Below are 23,513 nucleotides of genomic sequence, written 5' to 3'. Positions count from 1 at the left end.
TAGTTTTATCTAAAGTCCAGTGGGGATGTATTTTGCAGCGAAATTAGCAAGCTAGCACACCGGTCGGAGTCTCCTCACTCATCTTTGTATTGGCGTTGTCAGGCTTGTCACTGACAGTTTGGTTGTGTTTTGGCTTTTCCTCTGTGTTTGTGTTTTATTTCCTGTCAGCGCTCTTATTTTGGTTCCTTTTCCTGCACGTCTCCCTGAGCGCTTGTTTTCCTCACCTGTACCTGATTGGCAGTCTGGCACACCTGGTGGCAATTGCCAATCAGGCTACTATTTATACCTGCCTCGCCCCCCCAGTCAGTGCTGGAGTATTGATAGCTGTTTGCAGTTTGCTGTATCCTAGTTCCTCGTTTCCTGTTCCCTGTTTCCAGTTTGCCTGTTTCCTGGTTCCTGTGTGCTGTCACTTGTTTTCCTGGTATCCTGTAACCTGTTATCCTGGTTCCTGTTTCGTGTTTTCCCTGCATTTTGGATAGGGATGTCCGATAATATCGGACGATAAATGCTTTAAAATGTAATATTAGAAATGATCAGTATCAGTTTCAAAATGATCGGTATCGGATTCAAAAAGTAAAATGTATGACTTTTTAAAACGTCGCTGTGTACACGGACGTAGGGAGAAGTACAGAGCGCCAATAAACCTTAAAGGCACTTCCTTTACGTGCCGGCCCAGTCACATAATATCTACGGCTTTTCACACACACAAGTGAATGCAATCATACTTGGTCAACAGCCATACAAGTCACACTGAGGATGGACGTATAAACACCTTTAACACTGTTACAAATATGCGCCACACTGTGAACCCACACCAAACAAGAATGACAAACACATTTCGGGAGAACATCCGCACCGTAACACAACATAAACACAACAGAACAAATACCCAGAACCCCTTGCAGCACTAACTCTTCCGGGACGCTACAATATACACCCCCCGCTACCACCTACCCAAAACCCGCCCCACCTCAACCTCCTCATGCTCTCTCAGGGAGAGCATGTCCCAAATTCCAAGCTGCTGTTTTGAGGCATGTTAAAAAAAATAATGCACTTTGTGACTTCAATAATAAATATGGCAGTGCCATGTTGGCATTTTTTTCCATAACTTGAGTTGATTTATTTTGGAAAACCTTGTTACATTGTTTAATGCATCCAGCGGGGCATCACAACAAAATTAGGCATAATAATGTGTTCATTCCACGACTGTATATATCGGTATCGGTTGGTATCGGAATCGGTAATTAAGAGTTGGACAATATCGGAATACCGGCAAAAAAGCCATTATCAGACATCTCTAATTTTGGACATTAAAACCTGTATCATGCCTGCCATCACTGCATCTTGGGGTTCGTCACCAACACTTCCCGACAGGCACCACATGCTCCCTTTCTGTTAACCATCTGCAGAATTGGTAAAGGAGACTCCAAATAAATGGTGTGATTAATCTGTTTAATGTGATCGTATTTTATCGATTAATCGCACGTGTTAAGTTTGACAGCCTTAATTTGTACGCGCCTCTTTCCCCTCGGAGTCCAATCTTTATATGCCCGAATGATATGTACAACATGACGTTTTAGTGGCTTAGAACATAAAGAAAACGTTAAATCATGTTATGTGTCTCGTGGCTGCAGATCTTAATGTGTGAAGAATACTGCTGACAGTCCAAAGTGGACCTTGGCACGGTGCCTCTTTGCGACAACGAGCAGACGACTCGACATCGAAAAGAAGAATCCCGCTGCAAAGTCCACTATGGCCTATTAAGGACATGCACGGGGACTATTTCAGGCAGCAACGCAGTCCCCAGAGGGTGCTTGGAGGAGAGAGAGAAGAGGAATGAGGAAGGAAGCGGGATGGGAACCTACCTTCCCTCAAATCGGTGCTTCAAAAAGTCAAAGAGGGCTTTTTGCATCATGTCGGTCACCTGCAGAAAAAGACAGAGAGGTTAAGATTTTGTTAAAAAAGGCCCCGTGTGTGTCCGTGTTCCTAGTTTGGAGACGCACCTCGTAACCCTTCAGTGACGGTCCCACCAGAACCACGGGCCGCATGGAAGGCACGACGTCGTATGGAGGAATGTGTTCCGTCTTTTGAGAGGAAGGAGGCCCGTGAAAAAGATGTACTGTGCAAACCCTTTACCGTCAGTCACAAAACACTGACGCGTTCCAGGAAATGAGATACAGTACAGGCCAAAAGTTTGGACACACCTTCTCATTCGATGCGTTTTCTTTATTTTTATGACTATTTACATTGTAGATTGTCACTGAAGGCATCAAAACTATGAATGAACACACGTGGAGTTATGTACTTAACAAAAAAAAAGGTGAAATAACTGAAAACATGTTTTATATTCTAGTTTCTTCAAAATAGCCACCCTTTGCACACTCTTGGCATTCTCTCCATGAGCTTCAAGAGGTAGTCACCTGGAATGGTTTTCACTTCACAGGTGTGCTTGAAGCTCATCGAGAGAATGCCAAGAGTGTGCCGATAACAATAAAATCCCATGTATTAACTGTACATGTTTTAAAATGTATTTTAAACTACTTCCCTATTCTTTCATTACATACATATGTTGATCAAAACAATGTCAATAGCACACAACAACTAAACAAAAGTAAAAACTAGTATATATTACTCTTGTAAATCCTTAGGCTTTTAACCTCACAGTCCTCCTGTGTCCTTTTAATTTATGTAAACATTAACAAAAATATATTTTTATTTAAAACAAATATTGATCATATACTGTACTGATACTATCCTAGGTATCGACCCTTTTTATTTACAGATCGAACTGCTCTCCACTTAACTTAAAGGCCTACTGAAATGATTTTTTAAAATTTAAACGGGAATAGCAGATCCATTCTATGCGTCATACTTGATCATTTCGCGATATTGCCATATTTTTGCTGAAAGGATTTAGTAGAGAAAATCGACGATAAAGTTCGCAACTTTTGCTCGCTGATAAAAAAAAGCCTTGCCTGTCCCGGAAGTAGCGTGACGTCACAGGAGCTAGTATTCCTCACAATTCCCCATTGTTTACAATGGAGCGAGAGAGATTCGGACCGAGAAAGTGACGATTACCCCATTAATTTGAGCGAGGATGAAAGATTCGTAGATGAGGAACGTTACAGTGAAGGACTTGAGAGGCAGTGATGGACGTATCTTTTTTCGCTCTGACCGTAACTTAGGTACAAGCTGGCTCATTGGATTCCACACTCTCCTTTTTCTATTGTGGATCACGGATTTGTATTTTAAACCACCTCGGATACTATATCCTCTTGAAAATGAGAGTCGAGCACGCGAAATGGACATTTAAAGTGACTTTTATCTCCAAGACAATACATCGGTGACACACTTAGCTACTGAGCTAACGTGATAGCATCGTTCTCAAATGAAGATAGAAACAAAATAAATAAACCCCTGACTGGAAGGATAGACAGAAGACCAACAATACTATAAAACCATGTACATGTAACTACACGGTTAAAAATTCTCAGCCTGGTAAGGCTTAACTATGCTGTTGCTAACGACGCTAAGGCTAATTTAGAAACTTAGCAACCGGACCTCACAGAACTATGTACTCTTCTCCTTTTTCTATTGTGTATCACGGATTTGTATTTTAAACCACCTCGGATACTATATCCTCTTGAAAATGAGAGTCGAGCACGCGAAATGGACATTTAAAGTGACTTTTATCTCCAAGACAATTCATCGGTGACACACTTAGCTACTGAGCTAACGTGATAGCATCGTTCTCAAATGAAGATAGAAACAAAATAAATAAACCCCTGACTGGAAGGATAGACAGAAGACCAACAATACTGTTAAACCATGTACATGTAACTACACGGTTAAAAATTCTCAGCCTGGTAAGGCTTAACAATGCTGTTGCTAACGACGCTAAGGCTAATTTAGCAACTTAGCAACCGGACCTCACAGAACTATGATAAAACATTAGCGCTCCACCTACGCCAGCCAGCCCTCATCTTCCCATCAACAGCCGTGCTCACCTGCATTCCAGCGATCAACGGCGCGACGAAGGACTTCATCCGTGGGTTTGGCGGCAAGCATCGGCTAGGCGTCTTCTAAGTAAGTAGTCCTTGTTCTGTTGCTGTAAGTATTGTACTTAGCCGCTAATACACCGATCGATCCCACCTACAACGTTCTTCTTTGCAGCCTCCATTGTTCATTAAACAAATTGCAAAAGATTCACCAACACAGATGTCCAGAATACTGTGGAATTTTGTCGAAGAAAACAAGAGGTTTTTCTATCGGGTCCGATGGGGTCCAACCACTTCCGTAGATTTTCTGACGTCACGCGCATAAATCATATCCAAAAGAGTTTTTCAACCGGAAGTGTGGCGGGAATTTTAAAATTGCACTTTATAAGTTAACCCGGCCGTATTGGCATGTGTTGCAATGCTAAGATTTCATCATTGATATATAAACTATCAGACTGCGTGGTCGGTAGTAGTGGTTTTCAGTAGGCCTTTAAGGCCCAAGCTGTTTGTTTACATGCTTTTTTTATTTCTCTTTGCTATTTGGGCTTATTGGACCCTAATTAGAATAAAAACTAAGAATCATCTTTTTATATGATGTACTTATAGTCCATAAGTACACAAACGTGTACTTCATGTTTAGTGACATGCTAATTCTTATTTTTACACTCTTTTTTTCTAAGTTCCATTGTATGTTATACTCTTCTGACACCACCAGATGGCAGTATAAGTGTCCACATAAGTGGCCATAAGACCCCAATTCAGTAGTGTATACAATTTTGGAAATAAGAGCTAAAAGGTGCTGTCTACGCTAGGGCTGTGAATCTTTGGGTGTTCCACGATTCGATTCAATATCGATTCTTGGGGTCACGATTCGATTCAAAATCGATTTTTTTTTTCAATTCAACACGATTCCCGATTCAAAAACGATTTTTTCACGATTCAAAAGGATTCTCTATTTATTCAATACATAGGATTTCAGCAGGATCTACCCCAGTCTGCTGACATGCAAGCAGAGTAAAACGCTTTTATAATTGTAAAGGACAATGTTTTATCAACTGATTGCAATAATGTAAATTTGTTTTAACTATTAAATAAACCAAACATTTTTTTTTTTTTGTCATAAAGAAATACAATCATGTGTGCTTACGGACTGTATCCGTGCAGACTGTATTGATTTATATTGATATATAATGTATATATTGTGTTTTTTATGTTGATTTAATTAAAAAAAACAAAAACAATTGTATTTTTATTTTTAAATTTCTTGTGCGGCCGCGGCCCGGTACCAATCGGTCCACGGCCCGATGGTTGGGGACCACTGCTTTAGAGGTTTTTAACGACTACAACAATGCTGACAGACTAAGTTATATTATCCTCTCTCTAGATTATTTTTCATCTACTTGTTGATTATCTGTTAATAGTTGCTTACTTTCTGTGGCAACGTGGTTCTATTTAGACTTCTTACATTTTTCTCAGCCCTTAATTCTTATTCAAAGCTAGCCTAGTGGTTAGTTTATCCATTAGCATGTCTGTGTGTAAAATGTTCAGCCTCGACCTCCAGTGATAATTAATACTTGATACTACAGTTAATATATTTAAAAAATGCAGTTTATTTGCTGTAACGGAGGTGATTATTATTAACTTAAGGGAGTGGCCCCATGCTGCGTATGAAGACACATAATTAGCTGCTGGCCGCCTGTCAGCCGGTGGACTAAAAATAAATAATCTGCCAGAGGGGATCGGTGTTTGCGATCGGCATTGGCCGTTCATGTACTATTTTACAGAAAAATCAGCCGGAACTGACTGCTGGTGAAGCAAATCAAAGGTTGAATTTGGATGATAAAATCAAACAGTCAGATTTTCGTTAAAAGTGCAAACATCTCATTTCCTGGCACGCAGAAACATGGACACCCGATGATTCACTTCAAGTGAAAGCTCAGTGACTTTATGATATTACTATTACTGTTATTTACAGTGGTACCTTGGTTTTCCTACATAGATTTCGGCTTTAAAAAAAAAAACATTTCCACCAAAAGTCTGCCCCACTTTTTGCACACGTCTCTGTTATTGTACGACCAAACACTGTGTCTAACAAACTCGTCCGGTTGCCCGCAGATCTTTCTACGAAATGGAGCGTCCCAACGAACAATCCCATTTGGTGTCAACTTAAAGAGGAGCTGCTCTTGTTTTGGAATGTTGTCCATGAGTCAATTGGGCCTCTGTGCTACGCGGTCAGCTCTAAGCTTGGCTCAGGGAAGAGGACGGCCCTGCCTCGCATAGTCCCTTGGGATGTTAGTCATTTTATAGCTATGCTAATCCTAATGATCGGGCACGGAACACAAGCTTGATCACCTGTTAGCTGGCCGCCTTTGATGAGGGTGTTTAGTGAGTAAAGGCCGAAACACCCCAGGATTCAAAGGAATTCTTATGTGAGACAAGAACACACGTCTTTTTCTTTGTTGATGTACAAACCCCGTTTCCATATGAGTTGGGAAATTGTGTTAGATGTAAATATAAACGGAATACAATGATTTGCAAATCCTTTTCAACCCATATTCAATTGAATGCACTACAAAGACAAGATATTTGATGTTCAAACTCATAAACTTTATTTTATTCTTTCAAATAATAATTGACTTAGAATTTCATGGCTGCAACACGTGCCAAAGTAGTTGGGAAAGGGCATGTTCACCACTGTGTTACATGGCCTTTCCTTTTAACAACACTCAGTAAACGTTTGGGAACTGAGGAGACACATTTTTGAAGCTTCTCAGGTGGAATTCTTTCCCATTCTTGCTTGATATACAGCTTAAGTTGTTCAACAGTCCGGGGGTCTCCGTTGTGGTATTTTAGGCTTCACACCATTTCAATGGGAGACAGGTCTGGACTACAGGCAGGCCAGTCTAGTACCTGCACTCTTTTAATATGAAGCCACGTTGATGTAACACGTGGCTTGGCATTGTCTTGCTGAAATAAGCAGGGGCGTCCGTGGTAACGTTGCTTGGATGGCAACATATGTTGCTCCAAAACCTGTATGTACCTTTCAGCATTAATGGTGCCTTCACAGATGTGTAAGTTACCCATGTCTTGGGCACTAATACACCCCCATACCATCACAGATCCTGGCTTTTACACTTTTCAACCCAATCATGGCACCCACCTGTGGGATGTTCCAAATAAGTGTTTGATGAGCATTCCTCAACTTTATCAGTATTTATTGCCACCTTTCCCGACTTCTTTGTCACGTGTTGCTGGCATCAAATTCTAAAGTTAATGATTATTTGCACAAAAAAAAACATTTATCATATTGAACATCAAATATGTTGTCTTTGTAGCATATTCAACTGAATATGGGTTGAAAATGATTTGCAAATCATTGTATTCCGTTTATATTTACATCTAACACAATTTCCCAACTCATATGGAAACGGGGTTTGTATTCTAACTCGTAAATAAACGCTAGCAAAAGTCAGCTAACAACGGAGGTAATGGATTCGCTCTATTCCACCTATAAAACGCTCTACAAACATCCAAAAACCTCCATCAAAGTTTCATACACTTGCTGTAAGTATTAGAGGTGTGAAAATTAATCGGTACAAACAGATAACCGATTTTAACTTTAGAGCTATGAATACATCGTTTGGCGAACCTCCGGATCCATCGATATGTAATATGGATCGGTCGATGTCCGGTTGGAAAGTGAGGAATCGGTTTATTGTAGATCTGTTACAAAATATGGCCTCTCTAATCTTGCGAGACTCCTGTGATAATGTCGTTTGTGACTGACAACAACAACAACATGGCAGAAAGTAATTCTGATTGACTTACCGAAAGAACCAATCACTGATTAATCCATAAATTCTTGTGCCTACATCCAGCCAACCACGGAAGGCACCACGTAGTCTAAACCAATCAGAAGCAACCTAAGGTGGGCCTTTATTTTTCACACACACTTCAGCGCAGTGTTGTCAATTTGGCGACTTTCTCGCTAAATCTAGCATCTTACCAACTCCTCTTAGTGACTTTCTTTCTCAAAAGCGACTAGCGACAAATTTATCAACTTTTTTTTTTTTTTGATGTTTGAAGACATGAAAGCGCGTAACACTCTAATGCAGGGGTGTCCAAACTTTTTCCACTGAGGGCCGCACACGGAAAAATTAAAGCATGCGGAGGCCATTTTGATATTTTTCATTTTCAAACCATAACAAAATATATGGATTTTGTTTTTTGTTACCTTTAGGGCTCCCGGGGACCATAAAGGTTCTAAGTCATTAAAATGTTAAAAACAAGTAAAATTATTATTTTAATTTTTTTATTTAACGCTTACAGTAAATCTCTACAGTATATCAACTTCAGGTTGATATAAAGTTAAAAAAACTAAAAAGGTTTTATGCCTTTTCTGTCAAAGAAAACTTTTTTTTTGTAATAAAACTGAAATATGCAGTATTTCCACCACTGCCCAAAACATTCAGAAAGCAATGTTTGATGTGAAGTAATTAGAGCCTTAAAAAGTTAAATAACACAGGACACCATTGATTTTAATTCATTATTATTTTTGAGTAATCACAGTGAAAAGATAAATACAATCCCGATAAATATATTTAGGATCCAAAAGGTGCCCCACTCATAAAGTGATACATTTTTATTAGTTGTTTTTTTTTACTTCCAACACTTAAGTTACAAGATCAACTTCAGATATATCTGTCGATTTTACGTTTGAACTATTATTTTGTTTGTTGTATGCTCTTTTGTCAAAGAAAACGTTGATGTTTTTGTATGGCAACCACACAATATATGCAATATTTTCCACATAAAACATTTTTTAAAGTGAAATATTTGAATTATTTGGAGCCTTGAATAGGTCAATAATTCATTATAACATTGATTTTTGTTTTTTTTGAACAATGGCAAAAAAACAAAAATAAAGATAGACAAAAGAAAAAAATACAGCCTGCATGGCAGCTTTGTGTCAACATTGCAACTCTTTCTAGTTAGATTTCACCTCATTCCACTTTTTTTTTTAATGTTTTTTAAAAATTTTTGCAATAGCATTTCCAGAATGTGTGGCGGGCCGGTAAACAATTAGCTGCGGGCCGCAAATGGCCCCCGGGCCGCACTTTGGACACCCCTGCTCTAATGCATACTTGCCAACCTTGAGACCTTCGAATTCGGGAGATGGGGCTGGGGGGTTTGGTGGTAGCGGGGGTGTATATTGTAGCCCGGAAGAGTTAGGGATGCAAAGGATTCTGGGTATTTGTTCTGTTGTTGAAATGTGTTTGTCATTCTTGTTTGGTGTGGGTTCACAGTGTGGCGCATATTTGTAACAGTGGTAAAGTTGTTTATACGGCCACCCTCAGTGTGACCTGTATGGCTGTTGACCAAGTATGTCTTGCAGTCACTCTCGTGTGTCTGCAGAAGCCGCATACAACACGTGACTGGGTCGGCACGCTGTTTGTATGGTGAAAAAGCGGACGTGTCGACAGGTTGTAGAGGACGCTAAAGACAGTGCCATCACGGCACGCCCTTAATATTGTTGTGCGGGTGAAAATCGGGAGAAATTCAGGAGATTGGTTGCCCCGGGAGATTTTCGGGAGGGGCACTGTCTTCCGGAAAAATCGGGAGGGTTGGCAAGTATGCTCTAATGTCCTCAATGTGCTGCTGTGAGCCTTTCCTCACAGGCGATGCCCTGATTACTGAATGTCTGCTGTACTGTCGTTTGTCGTTGTATTTTTAAGTGCAATGACAATGAAGTTCATTCTAGTCAGAGCAGAGAGGAGACCAACACCCACTCTGTGCAAAGATGTCACTGTTTCTGCCTTGGTTGACACGTACATGTTTTGTCACGCTTCAAATAAAAAACACACCTATCGTTCATGTCAATGAGCCAGTCAATAGATTTGGTTCGTTTGTGAATATCTCAACTCTTCAGCCTTTTGATCAAATTTGATACGCTAACATTTAACAATGTAGAACACAAAAATGCAACAAAATTAAAAATCAACAAAATAAAATTGATGTACAGTTCTAATCATAATGTGTATTTTTTAACAGACACTAGGGATGTCTGATAATATCGGCAGTCCGATATTATCGGCCGATAAATGCTTTAAAATGTAATATCGGAAATTATCGGTATCGGTTTCAAAAAGTAAAATTTATGACTTTTGAAAACGCGACAAAGGGAGAATTGCAGAGCGGCAATAAACCGTAAAGGCACTGCCTTTGCGTGCCGGCCCAATCACATAATATCTACGGCTTTTCACACACACAAGCGAATGCAAGGCATACTTGGTCAACAGCCATACAGGTCACACTGAGGGTGACCGTATAAACAACTTTAACACTGTTACAAATATGCGCCACACTGTGAACCCACAGCAAACAAGAATGACAAACACATTTCGGGAGAACATCCGCACCGTAACACAACATAAACACAACAGAACAAATACCCAGAACCCCTTGCAGCACTAACTCTTCCGGGATGCTACAATATACACCCCCCCACCCCAACCCCGCCCACCTCAACCTCCTCATGCTCTCTCAGGGAGAGCATGTCCCAAATTCCAAGCTGCTGTTTTGAGGCATGTTAAAAAAAAGAATGCACTTTGTGACTTCAATGATAAATATGGCAGTGCCATGTTGGCATTTTTTTCCATAACTTGAGTTGATTTATTTTGGAAAACCTTGTTACATTGTTTAATGCATCCAGCGGGGCATCACAACAAAATTAGGCATAATAATGTGTTAATTCCACGACTGTATATATCGGTATCGGTTGATATCGGAATCGGTAATTAAGATTTGGACAATATCGGAATATTGGATATCGTCAAAAAAGCCATTATCGGACATCTCTAGTTTTCATATGATTCGGCTTTACTCCGACCCTTTGGAGTGAACTGCCGACAAAAACCGAGGTACCACTGTACTGCTTTCTGGCGGTGGTTAACAGGAATGATTACTTTGATTATGCATTCATGGGAAAGCAGGTGTTTAAAAAAAGGAGGCTTTTGAGCCTCGTTCTCACTGAGCTGTCACTCCATCAGGCTAAGAGGTCCAACACAAAAAGAAGGGATTGCAGGAGCGGTGAGATTGGATTGCGGGAGGAGGAAGGAGGGTTCTGTACTAGGGGTGTCCCGATACAACTTTTTCACTTCTGATATCAGCAAGAATCAAACACTTTTTTTTTAAGTTAAGCTCATCTTGCAGTAAGTTGAATGATGTGGACACGTTTCTTATTAGTTACATTCTAATACACTTCTGTCTTGGAGACTTTGTATGTGTAAATAATACATTTTTGTTGACAAATGTGCTGTTTTAAACGGCAATATTAATGACACTAGTTATGTACAGTATATCCAGCTGTTGTGTTTCAGCTAGCTCCTGGTAACCAATAGCCTACCAAATGTACCTTTGCTAAATGACTTCACAAAAATGCAAGACAAGAGAAATGTGTGTGTTTTTATGCAACCAAACAAAAAATGCATTTGCAATCCTAACATATATTTGTAAACAAAAAAATTGCAAACAAAATAAGGGATTTAAAAAATAAAAAGTGTATATATATATATATATATATATATATATATATATATATATATATATATATATGTATGACCTAACACATACATATATGTATGTGTTATATATATATATACATATATATATATATATATATATGTATGACCTAACACATACATATATGTATATATATATATATATATATATATATATATATATATATATATATATATATATTTATATATTTATATATATATATATATATATATATATATATATATATATATATATATATATATATATATATATATATATATATATATATATATATATATATATATATATACATATATGTATGTGTTAGGTCAGGAAAAAACACAGAGGCTATTTCATCCCTACTAGCCTGTTTCTTCAAGGGATCCTCTGAAGAGCAGGGAAACCTGCGAAACAGGCTTGTAGGGATGAATAAATAAATAAATGGGTTATACTTGTATAGCGCTTTTCTATCTTCAAGGTACTCAAAGCGCTTTGACAGTATTTCCACATTCACACACTGATGGCGGGAGCTGCCATGCAAGGCGTTAACCAGCAGCCATCAGGAGCAAGGGTGAAGTGTCTTGCCCAAGGACACAACGGACGTGACAAGGATGGTAGAAGGTGGGGATTGAACCCCAGTAACCAGCAACCCTCCGATTGCTGGCACGGCCACTCTACCAACTTCGCCACGCCGTCCTCAGGGATGAAATAGCCTCTGTGTTTTTCCTGACCTAATGTATATTCAGATCTGCCCCGGTATTGAGCACTGTATAACGGATACACCACAGAAACCTCAACTATATATATATATATATATATATATATATATATATATATATATATATATATATATATATATATATATATATATATATACACACACACACACATATCACACATATACAGTACACACCTTCTCATTTCTATGCGTTTTCTTTAGTTTCATGACTATTTACATTGTAGATTTTCACTGAAGGCATCAAAACTGTGACACCTGTGAAGTGAAAACCCTTTCAGGTGACTACCTCTTGAAGCTCATCGAGAGAATGCCAAGAGCGTGCAAAGCAGTAATCAGAGCAAAGGGTGGCTATTTTGAAGAAAATAGAATATAAAACATGTTTTCAGTTATTTCACCTTTTTTTTTGTTAAGTACATAACTCCTCATGTGTTTATTCATAGTTTTGATGCCTTCAGTGACAATCTACAACAGGGGTCAGGAACCTTTTTGGCTGAGAGAGCCATGAAAGCCAAATATTTTAAAATGCATTTCCGTGAGAGCCATATAATATTTTTTAACACTGAATACAACTAATCGCGTGCATTTTTAAGTAAGACCAACATTTTTAAAGTATAATACGTCTCTCATTCTTTTTAATAACATTATTATTCTGAAGCTAACCAATAATAAATAAAATACTCCTTACAATTTTTGCGACTTCTTGAACAGGTGCGTAGAAAAATGGATGGATGGTTTAAAATGCATGAGAATGTTTTATATTTTGAACGTTATTTTTAACATTGTGTTTACCAGCGGAATTATTCAGTACTTATCCTGTTAAGTAATGTCAGCTAAGATTTATCTTAGAGCCAGATGCAGTCTTCAAAAGAGCCACATCTGGCTCGAGAGCCATAGGTTCCCTACCCCTGGCCTACAATGTAAATAGTAAATAAAGAAAAACAAGTACATGAAAAAATAAAGAAAACCTGTTGAATGAGAAGGTGTGTCCAAACTTTTGGCCTGTACTGTATATACATATTTATATTTGTAAATCAACCAAAAATTAATCCATTCATCCATCCATTTTCTACCGCTTGTCCCTCTCGGAGTCGCGGGGGGTGCTGGAGCCTATCCCAGCTGCACATGGGCGGAAGGCGTGGTACACCCTGGACAAGTCGCCACCTCATCACAGGGCCAACACAGATAGACAGACAACATTCACACTCACATTCACACACTAGGGCCAATTTAGTGTTGCCAATCAACCTAACAAAAGAATTCTAAATATATTTGCAAACCAAAAAAAATTATTGGTTTGTTTTCAAATTGTTTTTGGTTGCAAATCGGTAGCAGAAAAAAGAGATTTGCAGCCAAAGAAAATATTTTAAACAAAATAATGACAAAAAAAAAAAAAAGGAAAACAAGATTTGAAACCTAATTAATTTTTTTTTTGGTTTGCAAATCTTTATTTTTGTTTAAAAATCTTTTTTTTTGTTTTGGTTAGAAACATTTTTTTTTGTCTTGTTGCATAAAAAAACACAGATTTCTCTTCACACTTCGTGTGCTTAGGGGGCGTTCTAGTAACCTCGGAAGCTGGAGCTGGGAATGACGTCACGGCCGAGTTATGAGCGTTCCCGTTACGAAGCCTGAATCCAAGATGGCCACATCCACAAAAGCTATTTTTGTGCTTGCCTTGTCTGAATATAAACAACTTATGGAAAAACATGCACTGTTTCTGCAATCTTCAAACACGGTGGATGAAGAGGAAACACAGAACAGATAAAACACGTATATTTTATGTACCGTATTTTTCGGACTATAAGTCGCACTTTTTTTCATAGTTTGGCCGGGGGTGCGACTTATACTCAGGAGCGACTTATGTGTGAAATTATTAACACATTACCGTAAAATATCAAATAATATTATTTAGCTCATTCACGTAAGAGACTAGACGTATAAGATTTCATGGGATTTAGCGATTAGGAGTGACAGATTGTTTGGCAAACGTATAGCATGTTCTATATGTTATAGTTATTTGAATGACTCTTACCATAATATGTTACGTTAACATACCAGGCACGTTCTCAGTTGGTTATTTATGCCTCATATAACGTACACTTAATCAGCCTGTTGTTCACTATTCTTTATTTATTTTAAATTGCCTTTCAAATGTCTATTCTTGGTGTTGGGTTTTATCAAATAAATTTCCCCCAAAAATGCGACTTATACTCCAGTGCAACTTATATATGTTTTTTTCCTTCTTTATTATGCATTTTTGGCCAGTGCGACTTATACTCCGGAGCGACTTATACTCCGAAAAATACGGTATCTCTTTATTTATTTATAAAAATTTCCAACAATACATTGTATATGGCTGATGTGTGGCACAAAAAAAGCGCATAGTGCAAATAACATATATTATCAGTGACGGGCAAGCTATTTGGAAAAAATTACTCTCGATTAAATGTAGCTAAGCTACAGGGGAAGCTATCCCCGAAGAAGCTACACTACAAGCTACACGGCAAAATTAGCTTGCTATATTTAACAGTATTTATATCTATGAGCCCACATGTATAATAACAATGTTAATGTAACTGAGAGTTTACAATTGGACCCAATAAGGGTCCATTACTATTAACTATCTGTCATTTACATACTTGCCAACCTTGAGACCTCCAAATTCGGGAGATTTCTTATATATATATATATATATATATATATATATATATATATATATATATATATATATATATATATATATATATATATATATATATATATATATATTGTGGAGTCTCACTCAGGCACCGCCTGACAGGTAGGCACCTCACAGGGGAGGAGCCAGGGCATGGAGGCAGAGTGGAACACAGAGGACAACGCCCCGGCCTTGGCCGCATCATCGAGGGGCGGTACATTCCCCAGTACCTGCTCAATCAGCCTGAAGTGCCACCAGCTGTGCGGCCAGGTGGGGCCCAGCTACAAACTGTTCTTAACTCTGCCTCATTCAGGTCCGGCTCTCCTCTGTGTCAAGGCAGGTGCATCAGGCGGCAATGGCCTTTGACCTTTTAAAGAAGAGTGCTGTGTGAAGGATTTAGAGCCCCAGATGGGAGATATTTATGTTTATTAATGGACACTTTAAGTTTGCTACTTCCACACCACGCCCTTCCTAAAAGACTTGTGCAATAAATGCCCTTTTCGGCTTGCTGCAAAACCAATCTTGTGTCTTGGTGAGAATCAGGTACCACAATATATAATCCGTTCATGAATGAGTATATCCGTTCGGCCACCGTGTTCAATGGAGAAGTGTGATCTACAAAATGTGCAGGCAGCATACCCCTTCCCCTTCCAGCTGTCCTGGATGAACTAAAATGATTTTTTCCAAATATTTTGGAACTTGCAAGCGTACTTCTTCTTACTCGTCGTCGCCATGTCTCTTCTTCGTTCTTCTGCTTCGTCTCTGTTATGTTTTTGGACATTACTACTTGCCGTAGTTTTGAAGCAATGCATGATGGGAATCTGGATGTTGCGTGTCAGTGTATTAACGTGCCGGCTGGAAAAAACACACGCTGAGAAATAGCTTCATGCCTGCCTACTTTATGGGTTATAGATTAATTTTTTAAGATTAAAGATTAAAGTACCAATGATTGTCATAAACCTATGGATAACGGAGACATATATAATAGTCTCCTTTTCAGGTGAGAGAGGACGCTAAAGGCAGTGCCTTTAAGGCACGCCCCCAATATTGTTGTCTGGGTGGAAATCGGGAGAAATTCGGGAGAATGATTGCCCCGGGAGATTTTCGGGAGAGGCACTGAAATTCGGGAGTCTCCCGGGAAAATCTGGAGGGTTGGCAAGTATGGTCATTTAGCTGGGGACCACCCTACAACTACCTCTAACCATCATGAGCGTTCTGTTCAGGTATATTTCTTTTATATTTTGATAAATCATCATATTTATGTATTACTAAATTCAAATAGGTATTGATCAATCTTTAATCTGTGTGTATTTGATTTCAGTTTGCTTTTGACATCTTATTTAGAATTGTAGTTGAAACTTTTACAACCTTGTGTTGCGCTCATGATGGCGTAACCAAACTAGATTTCATTTAATGATCATATTTTGAATATTTATTCCCTTTTTTACATTTATTATATTTAAATATTCATTTATAAACATTGAATACATTTCAAATATCAATAAAATGCAATTGCCTTCATCTTATAGGGTAATGTTTAGTTACACCAAGTCATGAGCGTAACACTAATCTTCATCACTTTGACTTGTAATATCTCTAATTCTGGTGGTGTTTTATGCTTTTTTCTTTTTGGAACATGTACTATACATATAATACAATAAAGTCCAATATAAAATTATGTTTCTAGCAATACTTTAATTTTGCCTGAAAGTAACACTCCAATGTCCATTAGTGGAGCTGTACACAAATACGATCGTATCGGACATTTTAGATGCAATCCCATACAATCCCATTTTTGCTCAAATCGGATGGATATCGAATCGGGACACCTCTAGTCTGGAAAGAGACGAACCACAGACACGCCCTGCCGTGGCAGAGCGACACAACTTACCGACTTCTGCTTCTGTTTGGCTGCAGTGAGACGGAAGAGAGAGGAGAAAAGGTTAAGAAGAAGCGGTCATGCTCACGAGGGGCGCGTGGACAAGAGGATGAGCGGTGAGCCACGTCGGGCTAGCGACAAACATTTAGAGCCGTGCGCAGACCGAAGAGGAACAGACGCAGGTCCAGGTTACCTTCTTAAAAAAGGCCATTCGTTTTTCTTTTGCTAAGGGGGACATGACAGTGTTGGGAGCGGCTTTAGGGGAGCGCAGGTTGACTGGAAGCTCATTGTCATCTGGGTCTAAGCCTGTGGCGTCTATGTCAATGGCTACACAGACACACACACACCATGGATCACAGACTGAAGACTAAAGTCCAGAGGTACAGTCGTGGTCAAAAGTTTACATACACTTGTAAAGAACATAATGTCATGGCTGTCTTGAGCTTCCAATAATTTCTACAACTTTTTTTTGTGATAGAGTGATTGGAGCACATACTTGTTGGTCACAAAAAACATTCATGAAGTTTGGTTCTTTTATGAATTTATTAGGCCTACTGAAACCCACTACTACTGACCACGCATTCTGATAGTTTATATATCAATGATGAAATCTTAACTTTGCAACACATGCCAATACGGCCGGGTTAACTTATAAAGTGCAATTTTAAACTTCCCGGGAAATATCCGGCTGAAAACGTCTCGGTATGATGACGTTTGCGCGTGACGTCACGGATTGTAGCGGACATTTTGGGACAGCATTGTGGCCAGCTATTAAGTCGTCTGTTTTCATCGCAAAGTTCCACAGTATTCTGGACATCTGTGTTGGTGAATCTTTTGCAATTTGTTTAATGAACAATGGAGACAGCAAAGAAGAAAGCTGTAGGTGGGAAGCGGTGTATTAGCGGATGGCTGCAGCAACACAAACACGTAGCCGGTGTTTCATTGTTTACATTCCCGAAATATGACAGTCAAGCTTTACCATTGGCCTGTGGAGAACTGGGACAACAGAGACTCTTACCAGGAGGACTTGGAGTTGGATATGCGGTACCGTGAGTACGCAGCTGCGGCTTCCAAACATTTGATCGCTTGCCCGTACGTGCGTGCCGCTATGTGCATGTCACGTACGTAACTTTGGGGACTTTGGGGAAATACATGTGCTGTATGAACTTTGCGGAGGTGAACAGTACTTTGGGCTGTGGGATTGAGTGTGTTGTGCGGGTGTTTGAGTTGCATTGGTGGGTTATATGGACAAGAGGGGGGAGGTGTTTGTTATGCGGGATTAATTTGTGGCATATTAAATATAAGCCTGGTTGTGTTGTGGCTAATAGAGTATATATATGTCTTGTGTTTATTTACTGTTTTAGTCATTCCCAGCTGAATATCAGGTCCCACCCGCCTCTCACAGCATCTTCCCTATCTGAATCGCTTCCACTGCCCTCTAATCCTTCACTCTCACTTTCCTCATCCACGAATCTTTCATCCTCGCTCAAATTAATGGGGTAATCGTCGCTTTCTCGGTCCGAATCGCTCTCGCTGCTGGTGGCCATGATTGTAAACAATGTGCAGATGTGAGGAGCTCCACAACCTGTGACGTCACGCTACTTCCGGTACAGGCAAGGCTTTTTTGTCAGTGACCAAAAGTTGCGAACTTTATCGTCGATGTTCTCTACTAAATCCTTTCAGCAAAAATATGGCAATATCGCGAAATGATCAAGTATGACACATAGAATGGACCTGCTATCCCCGTTTAAATAAGAAAATCTCATTTCAGTAGGCCTTTAATATTTGGTTACATGTCCCTTGGCAAGTTTCACTGCAATAAGGCGCTTTTGGTAGCCATCCACGAGCTTCTGGCAAGCTTCTGGTTGAATTTTTGACCACTCCTCTTGAAAAAATTGGTGCAGTTCCGCTAAATTTGTTGGTTTTCTGACATGGACTTGTTTCTTCAGCATTGTCCAGTCAGGACTTTGGGAAAGCTATTCTAAAACCTTAATTCGAGCCTGATTTAGCCATTCCTTTATCACTTTTGACATGTGTTTGGGGTCATTGTCCTGTTGGAACACCCAACTGCGCACAAGACCCAACCTCCATGCTGATGATTTTAGGTTGTCCTGAAGAATTTGGAGGTAATCCTCCTTTTTCATTGTCCCATTTACTCTCTGTAAAGCACCAGTCCCATTGGCAGCAAAACAGGCCCAGAGCATAATACTACCACCACCATGCTTGATGGTAGGACCGGTGTTCTTGGGATTAAAGGCCTCACCTTTTGCTGGGTATTGTGGCCAAACAGCTAAATTTTAGTTTCATCTGACATCACATGGACAAAGATAAGAACTTCTGGAGGAAAGTTCTGTGGTCAGATGAAACAAAAACTGAGCTGTTTGGCCACAATACCCAGCAACACCAGTTCCTTCTTGACTGCACTTAAATGTAGAGTATATGTAGTATATGTAGAATATATTTATATAATTTATATATTATATATTTTATATATATTATATTATTTATTATTATTCTTGTCTATTGTGAGCGAACTGTGGTGCTGAATTTCCCCCAGGGATCAATAAAGTACTTTCTATTCTATTCTATTCTACATGTTTGGATGGAGAAAAGGGGAGGCCTTAAATCCCAGGAACACCATTCCTACCGTCAAGCATGGTGGTGGTAGTATTATGCTCTAGGCCTGTTTTGCTGCTAGTATGTGCTCCCATCACTCTTTATCACAAAAAAATAAGAGTTGTAGAAATTATTGGAAACTCAAGACAGCCATGACATTATGTTCTTTAGCTCAGGATCTTTCTGTGTGGAGTTTGCATGTTCTCCCCGTGACTGCATGGGTTCCCTCCGGGTATTCTGGCTTCCTCCCACCGCCAAAAACATGCACCTGGGGATAGGTTGATTGGCAACACTAAATTGGCCGTAGTGTGTGAATGTGAGTGAATTGAATTTGAGAGAACCAGCACGGACACAAAGCAGGCAAGTCATTGTTTTGACTGCTCGAAGAAAACAACATCCTAATCTACGATTTGACTCCCTCGAATGGCCTTGACGCAGGAACAGGCTGTTCTGAAATACTCCCCCGAGGACTCCTCAACGATGGACGCTTTTGACCTTCCTTTTTTTCAATAACACCTGGTGTCGAACTTTGAAGTCGGCCCCAGTCCACAAAAACATTTCAACATCTCACCCAAGTTAATTGGGCATACATGCACGCACCTGCCCCTTCCCCAATCAACGCCTTCACCACTGCTTAATTCCTCTTCGGGGTTGTGGACGGCTGAGTAGCGCTTTATAGCGGCAGCCAGCCTCCAGGGCCCCAAATCCCCCCCTCCCCCGTCTGTTGCGAGTTGTTGTGATTATATGTATCATGTTTATGTGTGCTATGCTATGTGAGTTTTTTTTCCTTGGACTCAGTCTGGACCCCTCCCGAGGGTCCAGCCTTAGACTGATATTTTTTTTACTCTTCCCCCCTTTCCAAATATCACCTTTTTCCCACCTTTTTTAAGGAGCGCTGTAAGTGGCTGATCCGTTGGCGGTCCCGTCTTGTAACGTATGTCTGCTCTTAGTGGGACTGTGCCGAAAATGAAATTTCAGTTCTTATGTGTCTTGTACATGTTAAAGAATGGACAATAATAAAGCATCTTGAATCTTGAGTGTGAATGTTGTCTGTCTATCTGTGTTGGCCCTGCGATGAGGTGGCGACTTGTCCAGGGTGTACCCCGCCTTCAGCCCGAATGCAGCTGAGATAGGCTCTAGCACCCCCCGCTACCCCGAAAGGGACAAGCGGTAGAAAATGGATGGATGGACAAGTGTATGTAAACTTTTGACCACGACAGTAGCTGATGAGATGTTTGCAAGAATGACTTCTTTGTTGTCCAAGGTCCTACTCACCAGACGAAGGAGGAGTAGACTTTCTCGAGTTCGGAACCGCTTCGCCTAAACTGGAGGAGGAGTTTGCTCCCAATTTACTGAAAGACAGTCACAGAGCGACGTTTGTCGAAACTTCCTAAAAAATTCAAGTGTTCTTACCTGGAATGAAACTTGCTCTGCTTCAACCTCTGTTCTTGGAGGAGTCGAGTGTTTTCCAGCTTCACCGGACTGGGAATGAAACCGATGTCGCAGCCTTCCTTCACCAGACGGCCGATCCACCAGTCGTTGTTGAACTTCTACAAGAAGCACACAACCTTCAGCACCCTCACCCTGCACTTCAAGCGCCTGCCAGCGCGGGAAGACACTCGCCTCTTTGACATGCAGGAAGTCTTTGGCATCGAAGGAGACGGCCATACCGGGCACGGGGACGTCGTCATCGTAACTCGGGCTGTAGTTGACGTTTGTGCGGACGGCAAACGCGACCGGTTTTTTCTGCCAGGGAGGAGAACAAGTGTTTAATCAGGGATGTAACAATATAAACATTTGATATCACTGATATTTTCTATTCGGGCTCCAGTACTCTGGAATGCCCTCCCGGTAACAGTTAGAGATGCTACCTCAGTAGAAGCATTTAAGTCCCATCTTGAAACTCATTTGTATACGCTAGCTTTTAAATAGACCCCCTTTTAGACCAGTTGATCTGCCGTCTCTTTTCTGCTCTGCCCCCCTGTCCTGCGTGGAGCGGTTATTAGGTGACCACAGATGATTCGCTAGCTGTTAAAGGTCGGGACCCGGGGTGGACCACTCATCTGTGCATCAGTTGGGGACGTCTCTGCGCTGCTGACTAGTCTCCACTCAAAATTATCATTTGAGATTTCTTAATCAATCTCTGAGATTCTAGGTCTAAACATCAATCCATCCCCACATACACTACCGTTCAAAAGTTTGGGGTCACATTGGTCATGTGGTAAATGACTATTCTAGCTGCAAATGTCTGGTTTTTGGTGCAATATCTACATAGGTGTATAGAGGCCCATTTCCAGCAACTATCACTCCAGTGTTCTAATGGTACAATGTGTTTGCTCATTGGCTCAGAAGGCTAATTGATGATTAGAAAACCCTTGTGCAATCATGTTCACACATCTGAAAACAGTTTAGCTCGTTACAGAAGCTACAAAACTGACCTTCCTTTGAGCAGATTGAGTTTCTGGAGCATCACATTTGTGGGGTCAATTAAACGCTCAAAATGGCCAGAAAAAAAGAACTTTCATCTGAAACTCGACAGTCTATTCTTGTTCTTAGAAATGAAGGCTATTCCACAAAATTGTTTGGGTGACCCCAAACTTTTGAACGGTAGTGTATACAGTAGCTATTTTCTTTGGGTCTCCTGACAATCTGGCCACTTTGACCACTCTTGACAATGTTAGCGCTCTTGCCTCTTTGACTACTTTTACACTGCAAACCAAAGTGGCCCGAATGGGATTTTTTTGAGTTTTGATTTTTCCAGCTGGCTGTTTACAAGTAAAATGAGATTTTTATCAGACTCCATTGTAATGTGGCCCCAATGTGGCCTCCACGTCACTTGCATGCAAAGTGCAATAAAATGAAAACAAAGGAAGTCGACCGGGTGGAAGTCGTTACTACTACAAAATAAAATAAAAGTCGCCACACCTTAAAAATTAGTGTTTTTATAATGTTACAGGCCGATATTATCGGCCGATAAATGCTTTAAAATGTAATATTGAAAATTATCGGTATCGGTTTCAACCTCCCGATTTTCCCAGAAGACTCCCGAATTTCAGTGCCCCTCCCGAAAATCTCCCGGGGCAACCATCCTCCCGATTTCCACCCGGACAACATTATTGGGGGCGTGCCTTTAGCGTCCTCTACAACCTGTCGTCACGTCCGCTTTTACTCCATGCAAACAGCGTGCCGGCCCAGTCACATAATATATGCGGCTTTTACACACACATAAGTGAATGCCATGCATACTTGGTCAACAGCCATACAGGTCACACTGAGGGTGTCCGTATAAACAAGTTTAACACTGTTACAAATATGCGCCACACTGTGAACCCACACCAAACAAGAATGACAAACACATTTGGGGAGAACATCCACACCGTAACACAACATAAACACAACAGAACAAATACTCAGAACCCCTTGTAGCACTAACTCTTCCGGGACGCTACAATATACACCCCTTGCTACCACCAAACCCCGCATCCCCAACCCAAACACCCCAACACCCCCCCCCCCCCTCCCCCCACCCCCATCTCCCGAATTTGGAGGTCTCAAGATTGTCAAGTATGCTCAAGTATACTCTGGACTGAAGCTGTGTGCCTTCATTGTTTTTGTAGCTGTTGTTTTGAGGCATGTTTAAAAAAAAAAAAAGCACTTTGTGAAAGTCAAAGTATAATATTTCCCATAGTTGTAGTGGGTATCAGGATTATCTCAGGGAGAGCATGTCCCAAACTCCAAGCTGCTGTTTTGAGGCATGTTAAAAAAAAAAAAATCACTTTGTGACTTCAATAATAAATATGGCAAGTTACATTGTTTAATGCATCCAGCGGGGCATCACAACAAAATTAGGCATAATAATGTGTTAATTCCACGACTGTATATATCGGTATCGGTTGATATCGGAATCGGTAATTAAGAGTTGGACAATATCGGAATATCGGATATCGGCAAAAAACCCATTATTGGACATCTCTAGTTATAATGTATGAATGGATGTATATAGTGTAATATATTTGGGAGGGTTCTCATCTTTTAATGGCTGTTAAG

General features: G+C 40.2%; 1 protein-coding gene across 7 annotated transcripts in view; it reads right to left on the bottom strand.

The window, feature by feature from the left end:
* The window catches only part of cacnb2a (calcium channel, voltage-dependent, beta 2a), a 190,779-nt gene that overhangs the window by 23,301 nt on the left and 143,965 nt on the right, over positions 1 to 23,513 (bottom strand). For 5 of the 7 annotated variants that reach the window (XM_062021594.1, XM_062021595.1, XM_062021599.1 and 2 more), the window contains 6 exons: positions 21,090 to 21,212; positions 20,880 to 21,016; positions 20,742 to 20,818; positions 17,044 to 17,177; positions 2,004 to 2,084; positions 1,866 to 1,924 (listed from right to left, as the gene is read on the bottom strand). In XM_062021594.1, the coding sequence (XP_061877578.1) occupies positions 1,866 to 1,924; positions 2,004 to 2,084; positions 17,044 to 17,177; positions 20,742 to 20,818; positions 20,880 to 21,016; positions 21,090 to 21,212 (611 nt within the window). Of the gene's footprint in view, positions 1 to 1,865; positions 1,925 to 2,003; positions 2,085 to 16,862; positions 16,883 to 17,043; positions 17,178 to 20,741; positions 20,819 to 20,879; positions 21,017 to 21,089; positions 21,213 to 23,513 lie in introns of all 7 variants that reach the window. The other 2 variants (XM_062021597.1, XM_062021598.1) reach the window with 1 other exon arrangement.

This window comes from Entelurus aequoreus, linkage group LG15 (genome assembly GCF_033978785.1).
Source record: "Entelurus aequoreus isolate RoL-2023_Sb linkage group LG15, RoL_Eaeq_v1.1, whole genome shotgun sequence".
NCBI classification, from domain to species: Eukaryota; Metazoa; Chordata; class Actinopteri; order Syngnathiformes; family Syngnathidae; genus Entelurus; species Entelurus aequoreus.
This window is presented reverse-complemented; position numbering and strand designations above follow the sequence as displayed.